The sequence below is a fragment of the Dryas octopetala genome, chromosome 4 (genome assembly GCF_963921425.1).
Source record: "Dryas octopetala chromosome 4, drDryOcto1.1, whole genome shotgun sequence".
NCBI lineage: Eukaryota > Viridiplantae > Streptophyta > Magnoliopsida > Rosales > Rosaceae > Dryas > Dryas octopetala.
Window position 1 is genome coordinate 13227457 of NC_141369.1, and position 16932 is coordinate 13244388.

General features: G+C 36.4%; 3 protein-coding genes and 1 pseudogene across 3 annotated transcripts; 2 read left to right on the top strand and 2 right to left on the bottom strand.

Moving 5' to 3' along the window:
* Positions 1–2900: 2900 nt before the first annotated feature.
* On the top strand, positions 2901–5316 carry LOC147286992 (uncharacterized). The gene is made up of 3 exons (XM_086242031.1): positions 2901–3224; positions 4553–4611; positions 4737–5316. The coding sequence occupies exons 1-3, from the start codon at positions 3066–3068 to the stop codon at positions 5059–5061; spliced, it is 543 nt and encodes a 180-aa protein (XP_086098157.1). The 5' UTR covers positions 2901–3065; the 3' UTR covers positions 5062–5316.
* A 406-nt stretch (positions 5317–5722) lies between these two features.
* LOC147286993 (triphosphate tunnel metalloenzyme 3 pseudogene) lies at positions 5723–6753 on the bottom strand (annotated as a pseudogene).
* Positions 6754–11187: 4434 nt separating this feature from the next.
* Positions 11188–14832, top strand: LOC147286994 (DEAD-box protein abstrakt). Its single transcript, XM_086240433.1, has 3 exons — positions 11188–11481; positions 12022–12931; positions 13767–14832. The coding sequence occupies exons 2-3, from the start codon at positions 12033–12035 to the stop codon at positions 14629–14631; spliced, it is 1764 nt and encodes a 587-aa protein (XP_086096559.1). The 5' UTR covers positions 11188–11481; positions 12022–12032; the 3' UTR covers positions 14632–14832.
* Positions 14833–15175: 343 nt separating this feature from the next.
* On the bottom strand, positions 15176–16437 carry LOC147286995 (uncharacterized). Its single transcript, XM_086239526.1, has 2 exons — positions 15646–16437; positions 15176–15435 (listed from the first exon to the last, which is right to left on the bottom strand). The coding sequence occupies exons 1-2, from the start codon at positions 16129–16131 to the stop codon at positions 15331–15333; spliced, it is 591 nt and encodes a 196-aa protein (XP_086095652.1). The 5' UTR covers positions 16132–16437; the 3' UTR covers positions 15176–15330.
* Between the last annotated feature and the right edge of the window lie 495 nt (positions 16438–16932).

The window sequence follows — 16932 nt, forward strand, 5'->3', positions numbered from 1 at the left end:
AGAGGGCCCTTCTCATGGAACACTGCTGGGATGGCCACAACTAAATGGCATCCTGGGTTTCATCATATTGCTGGATCCAAGATCCGTCTTTTTGTAAAATCTGAGTTTCCCTCCAATAATTATATGCTTCATAAAGGGTTAATATAAAAATCTTTAAGATGTGATCTAATGAAGAGAGAAAACATGACATCAAGGTTACATAAAATTTAATACGATATCAATCTCTTGCAATAAACTTACTGTTAACCTTCCATCCATGCCACAAACCAAGAAAGTAATTATGATAAAGAAAAATTTAGCTTACCAGCATAGAAATTAAGTAGAAACTCATCAGCTTCACAACTCCAATGCCATTCGAAGGATGGATTGAAGGAGCTTGGGGGATCAATTGAGGGGATTAGGAACCGTGTGAAGTACCTTAATTCACTCATCCCCTGCTAGATTGGACAAGTTTAGGGACTTTGCATGTCATCTTATTAAAAAAGGATAAGATGGCAACAGTGCCCTTAGATGTAGCAACAAGGTGGAATTCCACTTATAAGATGCTTGAAAGTGCAATAAGGTATAAGATGGGTGAGGAGTCTACACCTTTTGTTGCCTATTTTCAAGAGAAGGAGAAGGTGAGGAATGACAAGAGAGTTTGGGGGGACGAGAAGTTTATGAAGAGAGTGGGGCCTCCTACAGATGCTGATTGGGAAAAGACACAATCCTTTGTGCATTTTCTTAAGAAGTATTATAATACAACCTTGAAATTGAGTGCAACCAAAACAAGTACATTCGATGTACTTTTCAATCAAATAGTTGGAATTCAGGTTGAAATTGAGAAGAAGAAAAAAGATGATAGAGATCTTGTTTGCAAGGTATGGCAGCTTCTATGCTGTTGAAATTTGACAAGTATTGGAGAAGCTTTGAGAAAGTGAACCCGCTGGTTTTTGTTGCCAATGTACTAGACCCTAGATATAAGTTCCAAATGGGGAAAATAAGTTTTAAAAATCTAGGATCAGCTCCTAGTGAAATAGAGGAGATTTGTGGATTGATAAAAAAATGCTTGCATACATTGTATAGGAAGTATAGGGGGGCTGTTAGTGGTACTAGTGTTGAGACTCACAGTTTGTATATATGATGTCCAAGAAGGTGTTGACGATGAGACTGATTGTGATGATGTTAATGCTTTGTTGGTAAGGGAGCTTATGCAAGAAAGGAAGAATGAGCAACGTACTTATGGAGATATCCAATGAAGTGGATAAATACCTATCCGATCCTTTTGAGTCCCCATTGCACCAAAGATATCCAAATATCCAATCATCTCAAAAATTGCCAAGGATATCTTTGCAATCCAAGTTCAACAGTTGCTAGTGATAATGAATTTAGCCTAGGCAAGAGGGTTGTGGATCCTTTTAGGGCTTCATTGACTCTTGAAATGGTAGAGACACTTGTGTGTACTAGTGATTGGCTTAGGGCAGGCAGAGGAGTTTGACTTCTACAAGGAACCAACTGATGAAGACCTTTAATTCTACAAGGAACTTAAAGAATGGAAGCATGTAATTATGTGTTTATGTTTAATTCTGTGTTTCTATTTGTTTGGAAGTTGTTCTTATGTATTTTGTTTTTTTGTTTTTTTGTTTTTTTGTGCCATCTTTCTATGTAGGTTCAACATTAAGTCAAGGTTCAAGAAGTTGAGAGTGCCACTGCCAGATTGCCAATGAATCTGCCAAGCTACCAATGCCTCTGTCAGTGAAGTGTGTTGGATTGTTGGTATCAAATTCATGAACTTATGTTTTCCTTGGTTTCTGAATTCTGGATTTATATTGCTTTTATTTGGTTATATAACTAATAATTAGTAATTACTTAATTAGTTTATGGTTTGTTATTTGGGTTATGTAATAATTAGTAATTACTTAATTAGTATCACGGTTATGTAATTGTTAACTGTTTAAGCCTTTAAGCCTTTAATTAAGGTTGTTTAAGTGTTTAACTGTTGAATTGTTTAAGCCTTTAAGGTTTTGGTTTTGTGATTTGGTTATGTAATATAAGGTAGTGTGAAAGTGATTTGGTGCTGGATTTTTTATTATGATTTTAGGTTGTGAAATGGTGAAGTTTGTGGTTTGTAAAATGGACCAAATGGTTATGAACTTATGATTCATTTTAGTTTGTGAAATGGACCAATGGTTAATGATTCATTGAATCATTGATTATTTGATTTTACTTTGTGAAATGAAATGGTTATGTGAATCCTCAATTCTGGTTTTTCAAAGAGAAATGAAATGGAACATTATTGTGAGTCTTGTGACTTGTGATACAATTCAGATTGTATGTCATCTTCACAAATAAGTATGTGAATTTTCATGATAAATTGTGCTTTCTTTTTTAAATTGTTAGTTTGGACCATTTGGTAAGGAAAAATGACTCAAATGAGTCTTGGTTTTCTTTAAAAAAAATTGTCATTTTGGGCCTAAGCCCTTAAAAAAACTTCAACTTTGGGCCCAAATTGGCCCATTTTAGCTACAGTTAGAAAGCCCATTTAATTTTGATTTCGACCAAAACGTCGGTGCCACCGACTGTCAGTTAACCGCCGCTCATTGGATCGGTGTCGGCATCCAAAATGATATTTCGATGCATGTCGGATCAGATGTCGGTTGAACCCCGTCGGTTCGGTAACCGATTCGATGTCATCCTTACCTATTTGTTCAATTCACATTAGTGAACGACTTCTTTTTTTTTTTTCTTTTGGGTATAAAGCATTAGTGAAAAAAAAAAAAAAACTGAGGGTGTAGGCTGTGTAGCAAACTAGCAACTGTTTTCTTTCTTTTAAAAAAAAAAAGATAAAAGATAAAAGATAAAAGATAAAGATAAAGTATAAAATATCTCTGCTCTTTCCTTGCGTTTAAGACCTGGCGAGAGCCAAACTCCATGTCCAAAAGGAGACCAAACAAAGTCAAAATCATATTCTCATTTTCCCAAACATAACCCTGATTTCACTCCAAGCACGCTTCCAAAATGGCGTATTAAACCGAGTCTCTCTGTCTTAGATCTCTCGAACTGAGTATTTCTTAGTCTGTCTCTTAATGTTTCATACATTTATGCACAATTTTGGAGCAATGGAGGTGCAGAGTTTTTGCTGCAGTACTGCTGATTTTGAGGGCATTCTGTGCTCTATTGTGGAAGCTTTGGTGGTGGAGACTGCTATTCTTGCTCACAAGTCTCTTCTTTCACTGCTTTTAGTGGTACTACATTACTAATCTCAACAGATATTCTCTAATTTTGACTATGTAGGCTAGTTGTACCTTGAAGCTCATACATTAATTGAATTGAATTGTGAGGATTCTTGTTCTAGGTAGTTCCCTACACACAGGGTACCTTAATTTGAAGAATATATTTGCTAATTGGGTAGCTGTCCATAGACAAGTATTTTTGAATTTTCTTGCTTCTGACTATACATTTAGGTTTTGATAAAGTTGTGACTTGTGAGGAATTAAGGTTTTGGAATATGCATGGCTGTTTGGTTTCATTGTAGGCTATAACTTAGTAATTTTCAGATATGAGTGAAGGTTTTGAGCCCAGGGCTTTTAGTTGATTAGTAGAGTTGTTTAATTTGGCTATTTTTGGTTATTGGGTATCCTGCTATAACAGCTTAGGAGGCTAGCATATTCAAATTTCAATAAAAAAAAATACAGTAAGCCCTCTGATAATTTGATATACTTAGTGGAAATGAAAATTATCAACCATAAGACTTATCAAAGCATAAGTCTTGGAGTGAAGTTGGTTCTTTGAAAATTTATCAAGTATAGAAGTTATCAAGATTAAGAATATGTATGATAAGAGGGTCTACTGTCAAAGTACATTTCGTTTTGGAATTCTATCTTGTTTTTGTTTTCTTATAGTTTCTCAGCAACCAAAAGGATGATAAAATTAAAGGTTTTCAAATCGAATTTTTTTCTTTTCAATAATTGAAGCACTAGTTTTCTCTTGGAAGCCCATAATATGAGCTCCCTTTCTGCAGAAGCAACTTAATTTTGATGAGCATGTTTGTCTTCATTTTTATAGAAGTGATTTCTTACATACTCTACTGATGATGGATTTAGCTTTTTCTTGTTTGTAGTAAGAAAACTAGTGGCCAGACCATCATGCTCCCTAAATATGTATTGTTTTTCGTTCAAGTATTTCTGATGCTACTTCCTGAAAGGAAAAATATTCTCTGTCTGCAGTTCATTTTATCTCTTTATGTTTCCTATTGTCTTTTAGCATTGAACAATGTTTCTATTGCCAAGTATGGAAATCTCATTCTATGATTATGTAGACCTATATTCCCAAGTATTGCCAAGTATGCTTCTATTGTCTTTTAGTATCTCCTAACTGTTCATTTTCTTTCTTTTGAGTTCTCTTACCTTGCTATTGATGAGGAACTTTTCTCCTTTAAATGGAGAATTCTGTTTTGGCCTCTGCATGATTTTGGGCATTCAGCTTGCTTGATTTGCTGTTTTTTATGCTTCTCTATGAATCGTTACTGTTTTATTACATTTCTCATCTTGCCTTTATGTTTGTTCTTCAACAGGTTGGGTCTCCACCTAATGATAATAATGTACTTCCAAATTCAGTGAGAACAGATCAGAGGTAGGAAAGAAGTTTAAGCCATTTTTCCCATCTGTATTTCACAATTTCTTTTGTATATTATTCATTATCTGTTCATAGTGTGGGATGGAAAGTAATCGGGCAGTGCATGTGAGACTGCATTGCAGGTTTCCAATGTCCGAACTTAATAAAGTGAAAGAGCCTGATGCTGAAAACAACGATGCAGGTGAAACATATGATGATAATGATGACGAAGATGAAGACAGTGATGATGATGATGGTGATGAGTCAGAAGATGAGAGTGATGATGATGATGATTCTGATGATGAGGCTGACGCTAATGGCGATGGAGACAGTGATGATGAAGATGACGACGATGACGATGACAGTGATGAGGATGACGATGACGACGACAATGATGATGATGAGGATGATGAAGAGGAAGATGAGGAAGGAGAACAATTGCAGTTCCCTCCGAAAAGGAAGAAGTGAAATTAACTGTTATCCTTCTCTTTTTTCTTGGCTGCTCCTTTGGTAACTTGGGGCAGGCTGGAGAGCAATTGTTAGGAATATGAGAGCATCCTATTGCTTTTATAGAGGTGGAAAATCCCTTGTTTTTGCTAATTGAATGATAATTTTTCATTGGGCAATTCTATTTGTCTACAGTGATGTCAGGTCAGATTGTAAAACCTGTGAACCACTACGGCATCAGTGTGACATCACTATGGTATCAGTTTTCTTTTCTGATCTATTCTTGTCATAGTCTTTCCTAAGCAGTTGACAAGTTGAATTTTTGAGCCTCCCCTCCAGACTACCATCCCACTTCCACAAGGAAACTAAAACTTGGAATCATACTGAAGAGAAAACAGAACCAAGCCACAAGATGAAAATAATCAAAACCCCCACTATTTCCTTGAAGGATGGTGGACATTGAAACATATATAGCAGCAACTTAATAGCTAGGGACTTGCCTATCGTTGAAGCCTCAAGTCTGTAAAATGTTATATGATATCAAAGAGCTTTATCAGTTTCAAATTTTCTTTTTTTCTTTTTTTCTTTTTTTCCAAAAAGGAAATTTGATGAACAAAGATAAAATTGAGAATTGTGAGAGGAGCACATGTAAGATATTCTCGCACGTAAGAGATTGAATATGAGAAAAGGCTGTATACACCATCGTCGTAGGCCGTGGGCGAACAATTGTGCATAGCATTTGGCCATTAATTGTATGATTCATAATCTCATATGAACATTATTAATAAGAAGATTATGCAGAACAAAATGCAGGTGGTGTTTGATCACATAATTACAGTGATGCAATCTCACATTGAACAATGCATAATATGCCTTCTCCATTGTCTTCATCTTAAGCTTAATTACCCAGCTCCACAGCCGTCTAATCCAAATTCCATGCTCAAAATGCACATTCACATAATTTATACACTTGACATCATCAAAATTACAAAGACTGATCACCACTCGGGCAACTTCCGGACCGAAAAACCCCAAACTTGGAAACCTCCGAATACCGAAACCTTATCTCATTCTCCTCCAACAACCTTTCCAGAACCTTCTTATCCCTCTCAGGGTTTGAGCTCTCACACTCCACCTCATAACACGTGCCGAAATCGTAGTGGCTCTCGTCCACCTCCACCTTCAACCCCTTCCACTCGTACACACCCCTCACATTCCTAAACCCACCCAAGCACACAAACCCTTTCTCCCCAACCCCGTATTCCTCCACCACGAGCTTCAGGAGCGTGGAGGAGTTGGCGGCGGCTAGGAGCCGCCAAGGCTCGGCCACGCATGCGCGGCCGAGCGTGGGGTCAAAGTGCTCCTCGAGCTCTTGGACGCGGCTGACGCCGTCGGAGATGACGGGTTTGGCCTTGAGGGAGAGGACGCAGCTGCGGGATACGGCGTCGTAGAAGCGGAGGCGGAGGACGGCGAAGTTGGAGGAGAGCTCGGAGTTGGAGCCGTCGAAAAAGACGTTCTCTTGGATTTGGGTTTGGACGTGAAAGGGGGAGAGGAGGTCGGAGAGCTTTTGGTGTGCAGAGGCGTCTGGGAGGCGGAGCTTCACTTCCACTTCCATTTGATCGAATGTTTATTGTTGTTTGCTTGCTCAGACCAAACGAGTGAACACTGCACTCTACTTCGTTGATAATTTGATATGGACTATATGGTGGTGGAGAAGAGTACGTAAGGGAGATTTTTTTATAAAAAAAATTCTATGTGTTTAACTTTTTTTTTTCTATAAATTTAATAAACTGAAGTTGACATAATACATGGTAAATGTCATAAACAGAGAAGGATTTCGGAATGAGAAATACAAGACAAATTTCATTTTTGGTCTTGAAAATGTAAAAAGTCTGACAATGAACTAGCTATTGTATTTCTCTTGCTAATGTTAAAAGAGATTCTAAATTCAAATCCACTGTCCCAAAAAAAAAAGAGAGTAAAACAATCCAAGGAAAAACTCATAAACAGAAATTATAATGGAAATGGCCAACATGCGCAAAATCTACAAGCCTCGCGTAATGGACTCCGACTAAAACACATTCACAATACAAGAATACAAAAAGGGATCATAACAAAACAAAAACCAAAGCCTATATTTTTGACATAATTGTAGGGCTGGCATTTTTTAACTACTAAAAAAGTAAAAAATCAATGATACACCACTGTCTATTGCAATGTCTTATGTTTAAAATGAGCACAGTTCACAGTGCCCTATATCCTTTGGACACTGCCTTGCCAAGGACCAAGGTTGGATGGCCTTTGCTAGACACTCCAATAAAATGGGCACGGTTCACAGTGGCCTATATCCAATTTTCTAGTAGTATTTGCTGACAAATCGACTCGGTGGTTGATTGTGCAATGTCAATTTTGGCAGCCCTATCGAACTGCACCGCCATGGTCAGTATCAGAAGTGATTTAAAAACAACCCCCTCGAAACACCAAAAACCCGAACTGCACCGACATACTGTCGACCGACCCCCCACTTCGGTAACCGACAACCATCGATTCGGCGCTGATTCATTTTTATGTCATCCGACCCCATGCGGTAACCGAACTGATTCCACTCCTACATAATTGTGCGTTGTGACTGGCATATAGTTACAGTCTTACAGACATTCAAAGTTTTTGCATCAAGCATTCGAGTACTTGCCAATTTGTATGTTTGACGCAACAACTTAGGTGAACCAGCTTGAAACGTTTTTAAGCAACTCTCTTAATTTATTATTTTATTTTTTGATTTGGTTTTATATAAAATAAAAAACCCCTAAATCTAAGCGTGTTTACAAGCAATTAAAGGTTTAAAAAGAAGGGGGTTTTCTTAAGTCCAAAATAGTATAATAGGCCACTCATCTTTAAGAAAAACGGTGAAAAGCCAATCCACTTTAATGAGTCGAGTGTTTAGTGTCTATGCCGACCACTCAGCACTTTTTTTTTTGCGTGTTTTAGAAAATAGCTACTATCAAACAGTAGTTATTATTACCATTGTGCAATAGTGAAACTTCATAAAAATAATACTTATACATTTACCTTATATTTTTTTTCTTACATAAATATGTTAAAAACTAATAAAATCAACATAAAACTCTAAATTTAAGCTTATGAAGTCGCATCCACTGCTTTTACAATGACTATTATTAATTGTCACTATTGAATAGTAACAATGATAGTCACTGTCGAACAATAGCAATTTGCCCAGCATGCAAAAAAGTATGTATATATATATACATGACATGCCGAGCGCTCAACACTATGAAAACATGCCTTCCGGTTATAATGCGGAATTATTTTAATTATTTTTTAACTAAAAAGTAGACCTTTTTATCCTTGTAACCTTTAGGTTGGTGAGTCTTTTTTATCAATTTTGTTGCATGGCGAGTATGGGTCATATGGCCACTGGATCAACAATGATTGTAGTCACTATTATGAATGTCATTGTTGAATAATAGCAATACTCTAAACGTGGAACCAGAAAAAAAAAAAAAAATGATGTGTTGGGCTTCGTGCCAAGCTTTTTTCTTTTTTAATAAATTTTCATTAAATGCTCTAACCTATTATTTTATTTTTCTAAATGAGCTTAAAAAACTAGACTGCTGCTATTTGCACACTTTTTTTTTTTTTTGCACACCCCTTTCATACTTTTTCTCACTTTACACCCCCACATTCTTCCCATTATTGAAATTTCTCATATATACACACCCCTTTCAATTACCAAAATACCCCATTTCATTAATCTTAACAAATTTCTCTTACACACCTCACTCAATCCATTCAAACAATACACACCCACCATCTTTTTTTTCTCCCGTACACACCCCTTCCCCCTTTTTGTTTTTTTTTTTTTTCTTCTTCTTTTTCTTCCCCTTACCCGAGCCACCACATTCTTCCTTCTTTCTCTCTCTCCATGCACCACCACCACGGCACCACTAAAACAGCCACCACCACCACCTTCTTCCCCTTACCCGAGCTAAAACAGCCACCACCATCACCACCTTCTTCTTCCTCCTACCCGAGCCAAAACAGCCACCATCACCACCACCTTCTCTCTCTCTCTCTCTCTCTCTCTCTCTCTCTCTCTCTCTCTCTCTCTCTCTCTCCTTTCCTCTCTCCTCTCGCCAAAAGAAAACATAGTTCCACCTGCCACATAAAATCCCATTTAGCAACCAACCACCTTACCCCACCGCAAATCAAAGAAAATTTTTATAAAGAAAAAAAAAAAGGAACAAAATGCTAGAAATAGCTAGATTGGTTAATAATCATTATTTGAATTAGTAACAAAAGATAAATTCAAGGCATAACAACAAACTCCACAATCAAAGCAGAACGTAAAATTCAGGCTCAAAGCATCATCATATCACAAGCTAGCCCAAGCAGACATCAAAAAAAAAAAAGGGCTCAAGTGGTTCAGTGGACCAGTGCCGACCCGTCGGTTTCGTTCGGCAGGTACTCGTCGAACAAACCTGGTGTGTTCAGCAAATGAAACCAACGGGTTCGGCACTGGTCTGCCGAACCACCTGGGCTCAATTTTTTTTTTATTGTCTACTTGAGAGAGAGAGAGAGAAAGAGAGAGATAGAAGAAGGTGGTGGTGGCTGTTTTGGTGGTGCATGCGGGGAGAGAGAGAGAGAGAATGAAGAAGGTGGTGGCTCATGTAGGGGGAAGAAGAAGAAGAAGAAGAAGAAGAAAAAAGGGGAGGAGGTGTGAACGAGAAAAAAAAGAAAGGGAAAGAGAAAGAGAGAGAAAGAAGAAAGGGGTTGTGTGATATTTTTTCTTAGATTTATTTTTTTATTTTTAGGCCCCGTTTGAGATTGCGGTGGAGGACCCAAAAGCTGTTGTGGATGACAATTCTCAATCACCTACAACAACTTTGGTGTTTGGTAAAAAAATAAAAACTACTTTTCTCCACAATTCTCAACTCCCTACAGCAAAAATAGAAAGCATGTTTCTAGGTGTTTTTGAAAGCTGCAGTGACTCACAACAACAATGAATATTTTATTTTACCCATAATACCCTCATTGATTTCTATAATTTTTATTTGTCTATTTTAAATTAAAAAATATGTCCATTGTTAGTTATATTTTATATTGTGATAATTAATTATGATATTTTATTTATACGATTAAAATTATAATATACCTAAAAAAATAATAGGCATACTTATTTAATAATGTTGTTCTTAGAAATTAATGCTAATAAAAATTTGTAGTCAAAAATTTCAAAAACAAGTAAACAATACATTTTATTTTTACCAAACAAATAAGTGAAATGCATTTTCAGCATCATGTCCATTTTAATAATTATACAAAGTCACAGTATTTTTAGATTAACATTTACCAAACATTTTGATACTGTTTTTTGCACTCACAGCACTTTTGAAAACATAGTTTACCAAACACTCAACTGTTTTACTTTACAGCTGACTTTACTTCACAATTGTTTTACTTCACAACTATTTTTTCTCACAGCAATACCAAACTGGCCCTTAATAAAAGTGTGCAAAAAAAAAATAGTGTGCAAATAGCGGCACTATTTTTTTATAGGTTCGTTGACTTTAGATACCAAATTTCATTATTATTTTATTTTAACTACTAAAATATTTATGTTATTTCACTTTAGATACTAAATTTCAGTTTAGGTATCAACTTAAAAAAATATAGTTTTACTAAGCTGTGATTGTTTAACCGTCACAACTTTTTATTAATTTGTTCTTTTTTCAGTGTCTGCAAAGCTTAAACTTTAATGTTTAGTATCTAGGTTATAACTTATAAGACTTCATCTCCTAAGTCTAAATCAAAAGCACTAAACTCTTATAAACTTTAAATTTTTTTGAATTTCAAACAGTCACAATTATGATTGTTCGATAATCACAACTATATAGCAAACTGATTTATAACATAATTCAAAATGTCTTGCTTTAGGTTAGTACCTAAACTAAAAAAAATTAGTACCGTGATGTTTTGCTGAAAAACTATTGATATTTGATATTTAATTCTATTTTTTTTTTTTATTACATGAAAAAAAATTGAATTCTAAACCCATTCTAAATTTCTAATTCTAACATCCTCCCGTGTTAACTCGAGGGCTTAAAATAAACAGTCAAACATGTCCAATGTGACCGACTCAATTTCAACACAAATCTCTTTTGCTCAAGAAGCATGGCAATACTGGGTTTTACAGTTTTTACTTGCCTTCCATATAAACAGTGATCCCAAGCCTCTCACCAATTCTCATATCTTCGAAGGAAACGGACTTGTACGGAGAGGCCCAGCCAACCCTTCTCCTCGTCTCCCAAACCCATCAAATTTCGGAAACCAAAACTTTCTGCAACTGAAATTTGCTGCTACTCCAAGCCTTACTTCCTAAATCTAATTTCCAACCTCTCAAAGAAGCTCAACTACAACAAGGTACTTCTATTTTCTCCAAATTTATAGTCTTCTATTTTCTCCAAATTTATAGTCTTCTATTTTTAGTATTGATTAGGGTTTTTTTGTTCCCCTCTGATTCTGTCTCTCTGAAACATTTTGTGGGTCGGTCGATTTTTCCCCAAAGTTTTAATTTTTCCCATTACCATTGTTCTTTTTTGAAGTTTTCGATTGTATGTGAATGGGTAATTTTTGTTTTGCTATTAGTTATTATAAAGTTGATGTTGCTTGTACATGGTTTGCCGTGTAAATTTGGGGATTCTTTTTAAGTAGTTTGCGAAATGGAGATTTTCTGTCTTTAAAATTAAGCTTAAATCGATAATCTTATGATAAAATGTTGCCCAAATTGATAAATGTTGCTTCGTTTAATTTTAATACTATTCAAGGTTCGCTTGTGTAAGTTTATGCACATATGTCTTTAAGAGTTTGATATTAGACAATTGGGTTTTCTTTAATTCTACTGCTTTGTATGCCTTAGTGTTGAAAATTCAGTAATTCTTATAGAATTTTGTTTTCCCACAGGAACTTAAACTATGGAAGAAGAAGATGATTATGCTGAGTATGTGCCTGTGGCAAAGCGGAGAGCAATGGAAGCTCAGAAAATTCTTCAGCGCAAGGGAAAGTCCTCTGGGCTTGAAGAGGACTTGGAGAAATCAAAGCTTGCTGAAGTCAAACCTAGCCTCCTAGTGCAAGCATCACAGTTGAAGCGCGAGGCTCCTGAGATTAGTCCAACCGAGCAGCTGGTGCAACAAGAGAAAGAAATGATTGACCACTTATCGGATCGCAAAACGCTAATGTCGGTTCGTGAATTGGCAAAGGGGATCACTTATACAGACCCTTTACTAACAGGTTGGAAGCCCCCATTACAAATAAGAAGGATGTCGGGAAAGCAATGCGATTTGATTCGAAAGCAGTGGCACATCATAGTTAGTGGTGAAGATATTCCACCACCTATTAAGAATTTCAAGGATATGAGATTTCCTGACCCAATTTTGAAGATGTTGAAAAGCAAGGGAATTGTTCAACCGACCCCCATTCAGGTACAAGGTCTTCCAGTGATTTTGTCAGGGAGGGATATGATTGGTATAGCGTTTACAGGTTCAGGAAAGACATTGGTTTTTGTGTTGCCTTTAATTATGGTAGCATTGCAAGAGGAGATTATGATGCCAATTCTTCCAGGTGAAGGGCCTTTTGGATTGATTATTTGCCCTTCAAGGGAGCTTGCAAGGCAGACTTATGAAGTGGTGGAAGAGTTTCTGAAGCCTATGAGAGATGCTGGATATCCAGAGATAAGGCCTTTGCTCTGTATTGGTGGAGTGGATATGCGGTCACAGTTGGAGATTGTGAAAAAAGGTGTTCATATAGTCGTTGCTACTCCTGGGAGGTTGAAGGATATGTTGGCAAAGAAAAAAATGAGTCTCGATAATTGCAGGTAAGGCCTGTCATTTTCAAAATTGCAAAATTATTTATAAACAGCTTCCGATAACTTTGTCTTATAAATTGTATCTGGTTAGATTCATCCAACAGAGAGTTCATAGTCCTACGTCCATATACTAAACATTCTTGGCACCAACATAGGAAATCACCTTAAATTCTTCTTTAGGATAAAACCTGACAATCAATAAATAAAGGTAGTGGAGACTGTGCAGTTTTGGCTGTCTTCACTGGTTGTCAAAGAGTCTTTACTCATTCCTAGTAAAAGATGCTGCAAGTAGTAAGTAACTTCTTGAGTTCTTGTAGAACTGCTATGGCCAGTAGGAATCAGTTTTGTCTCCTCCTCATTGATTTCCGTTTTTTCTTATTTTCCTCATTTTTGTTTTATTCGGATGAAAAAGGAGAGGATTACACCATAGGTTTAGAGTTTTTTTTTTTTTTTTTCAATTATTTTTGGTAGATTTAGGCTCTCATTTTGTGGCTCAAACTGTTAAAATCCTGGCATATTTTTAGATGTACATTCTAAGTCTAGTATCATATGAGTTACCTTGTGCTTTGGACTCATTTTATTCATCCGTGATATAAATTATGAAATTTGAATCTACCAAGTGAACCTATGCACCCTGTCTGAAGTGCTTGTGTAGCCAATTTGTGATTTTTATTTACTTTTATTGTATTTGTTGTTAAGATCGCATGTCCTGTCCATTGATGGGCATGTTTCATAGGATGCATTTCTTTTCTCCCTTTCTTGAAGATGTTCGATGTACAATTTTTTGAATGTTATGTGTAATTACAATAATTATGATATTAAACACCACTGCTTTCTTCTGCAGATATCTAACTTTAGATGAGGCTGATAGATTGGTAGATTTGGGCTTTGAGGATGACATAAGAGAAGTTTTTGACCACTTTAAAGCTCAACGACAAACTCTCTTATTTTCAGCCACTATGCCTGCAAAAATTCAGAACTTTGCTAGGAGTGCTTTGGTAAAGCCTGTCACTGTTAATGTGGGAAGAGCTGGAGCAGCAAATCTGGATGTGATTCAAGAGGTTGAATACGTGAAGCAAGAAGCCAAGATTGTTTATCTTCTTGAATGTCTACAAAAGACCCCACCTCCAGTTCTAATATTCTGTGAAAACAAAGCTGATGTTGATGACATTCACGAATATCTTCTGTTAAAAGGAGTGGAAGCAGTGGCCATTCATGGAGGGAAGGATCAGGAAGAGAGAGAGTATGCCATTTCTTCCTTTAAGGCAGGGAAGAAAGATGTCTTGGTTGCAACTGATGTTGCCTCAAAGGGTTTGGATTTTCCTGATATTCAACATGTCATCAATTATGACATGCCAGCAGAAATTGAAAACTATGTCCACAGGATTGGACGAACAGGAAGGTGTGGCAAGACTGGAATAGCAACAACATTTATAAACAAGAACCAGAGTGAGACAACACTTCTTGATTTGAAGCACCTCTTGCAAGAGGCAAAACAGAGGATTCCACCTGTGTTGGCTGAGCTTAATGACCCAATGGAAGATGTGGATGCAATTACTGATGTAAGTGGGGTTAAGGGTTGTGCTTATTGTGGTGGGCTTGGTCATCGTATCCGCGATTGTCCCAAACTAGAGCATCAGAAAAGCATGGCGATTGCCAGCTCTAGAAGGGATTATTTTGGATCTGGTGGTTACAGAGGGGAAATATGATGTTTTTGATATATACCTCTTTTACACTTCACTTTATAAGTTGAAAAAATGAAAATTGAATTTTGTACTCTTTTGTTTATCAATGCATGTATTTGAGCTTTTCACTAGACATGAGCATGAGCGCATGTTAAATTTGTTAAATGTAATTGGATGACCTTTTGTCTGAAGTATCTTGAATGGCTGCAAATATGCCTAGGGTGTAGAAGCTTTGATTGTTTAAGAGGTATGATAGTTGTGTGCATTTGTTGTTACCTTGAATATGGGAAAGAATATCTTTGAACAAATTTTGCATTGCTGTGATGTTTAATTTGCAGCTGCGCAGAACAACTTTTACTTCACAAATCCACCTGATTTTTGGAACTTTTTAATGGCCTGGGATAACTCTTGTGATGCTATGTACAGAACTGTTATTGTAAATATTAATGAAGTGAATAGCACTGCTTGGTTATTTGACGGTGCATGTTACAGCTATAACAAAGTCTCTTAAAAACTTTAAGGAACAGTATCATATATATCCCTGTAAAATTCTGGCCAAAGAAAAGAACAGAACATAGTTTTATAATAATAATAATAATAATAATAATGCGCCTCCTAAAGAGAAGATATTACAATGTGTCGATACAAAAGAGATCTAAACATGGTGGTTGCATATACTTTGAGGGATTACATATTTGAAGGGATCATCTATCTAAATATGCATTACATCAGCAGTGCCAAAGTATTAGCTCTAAGATTCCTGGTGACAAGCGATGGATGTGGATCTTGGTGTAAAATATCTGATAAACTAGTTCCCAGTCTCTCATCCTGTTTATCCAACAAATGCATCAAAATCAGTCAGCCAACAATTCAGCTAGTAAACCCTACAAGTGCTGAAAAATTATGTTAGTGATATTACAAACTTACTACAATTAAACCCATAATTTGTATACTTCTAGTCTATAGAAAAAGACAAAAGCACCAGTATAAAATTATAAAATAATCATCCCTCACAAAGGTTGGAGCCCACTTTAGTACCTGTGAAGAGTTGAGACTTGAATTCCCATCATTAGACTTGAAATCTCTTGTTACCAGATATCTGGGGTGAAATCCTAGTATCTGAAATTTCTGGTATATCTCATTCATCAACTTCTTTCTTTCCTCTGCACCCTCAAATAATTCATGCATCATAGTTTCAGTTTCTTCTTCAAGAACACTCAATCGTTCATTTAGTTCTCCGACTTCATCATTAGTGCACAATACAGCCTTACCCTTACAAGAAACATTGCGAGCCTTACCTCTTGAACAACCAACCAGAAGCGACTTCTCCACACCCTTTTTACCAATTGACACAGTCTCCAAATTGCAGTGATACTTAGCTCTTTCCCTTTCTACCCTTTCATACACCAATATGGAACCATTGTTAATTCTTTGCTCATCACTAGTGCTTGTTGTTGGACCCTTGAATCTAGAAAGCTCCTTGATTGATGAACATGTTTCCAACTCAGGCTTAACAATTTCCATTGCAGGATTTATTCAGAGGTCAGCAAGTAATATATGCTTGTAGACACTGGCTTTTCCTAGTCTCACAGAAAGATGTGAAGGAATAAAATCAAGTATATATACACACACAGACACACACACACACACACTAAGTGCTTTACATGGGACTTAGCAATTTGGAATACCAAAGACTTTCCATGGAACATAGCAATTTGGGTACAGATAGTTTTAAAGAAGGTAAGGTTTAATTCTCTTTAAGCAAAAAATTGGGCATGTAGCACTAGACAGAGTTGGTAGGAGAACATGTGGAAGTGAATGATGATTGCTTCCATACTTTGCTCCTCTTCTCAGAAAGATGGTGTTTGGAATGTGTTATCTGATATGGCCTATGGCATCATTCTAGCAGACTTGCAGTAGAGAGAGAGAGAGAGAGAGAGAGAGGAAATTGCTAAGCACTTGCAGATTGGCAGGTAATGTCAGCAACATTTAAGCGTATTTTACAAGTTGGCCTTTCTTTCAGAAACTGATAATTAAGCAATTGTCAGCTTTAAATTTAGATCACTGTTATATATAGTAAGGCGCATTTGGCTAACAGAGGATTTTGGTCTTATGCGGCATTTCTAATTATTTATAGTGACCAATAGAACCAAATCTTCAGTAATATTACTATCAATTGTCAAGTCCTTTATCCCTTTTCTTCCTTTAGTCCACTTTTTCGGATTCCTCCAATATCTTTATGCATAAAAAGAAAGTACAATGAATATTTTAAAAATAATGGGGGGAACTGAGAAATTACCGTAAATTACTTGGGTTCTGTTATTT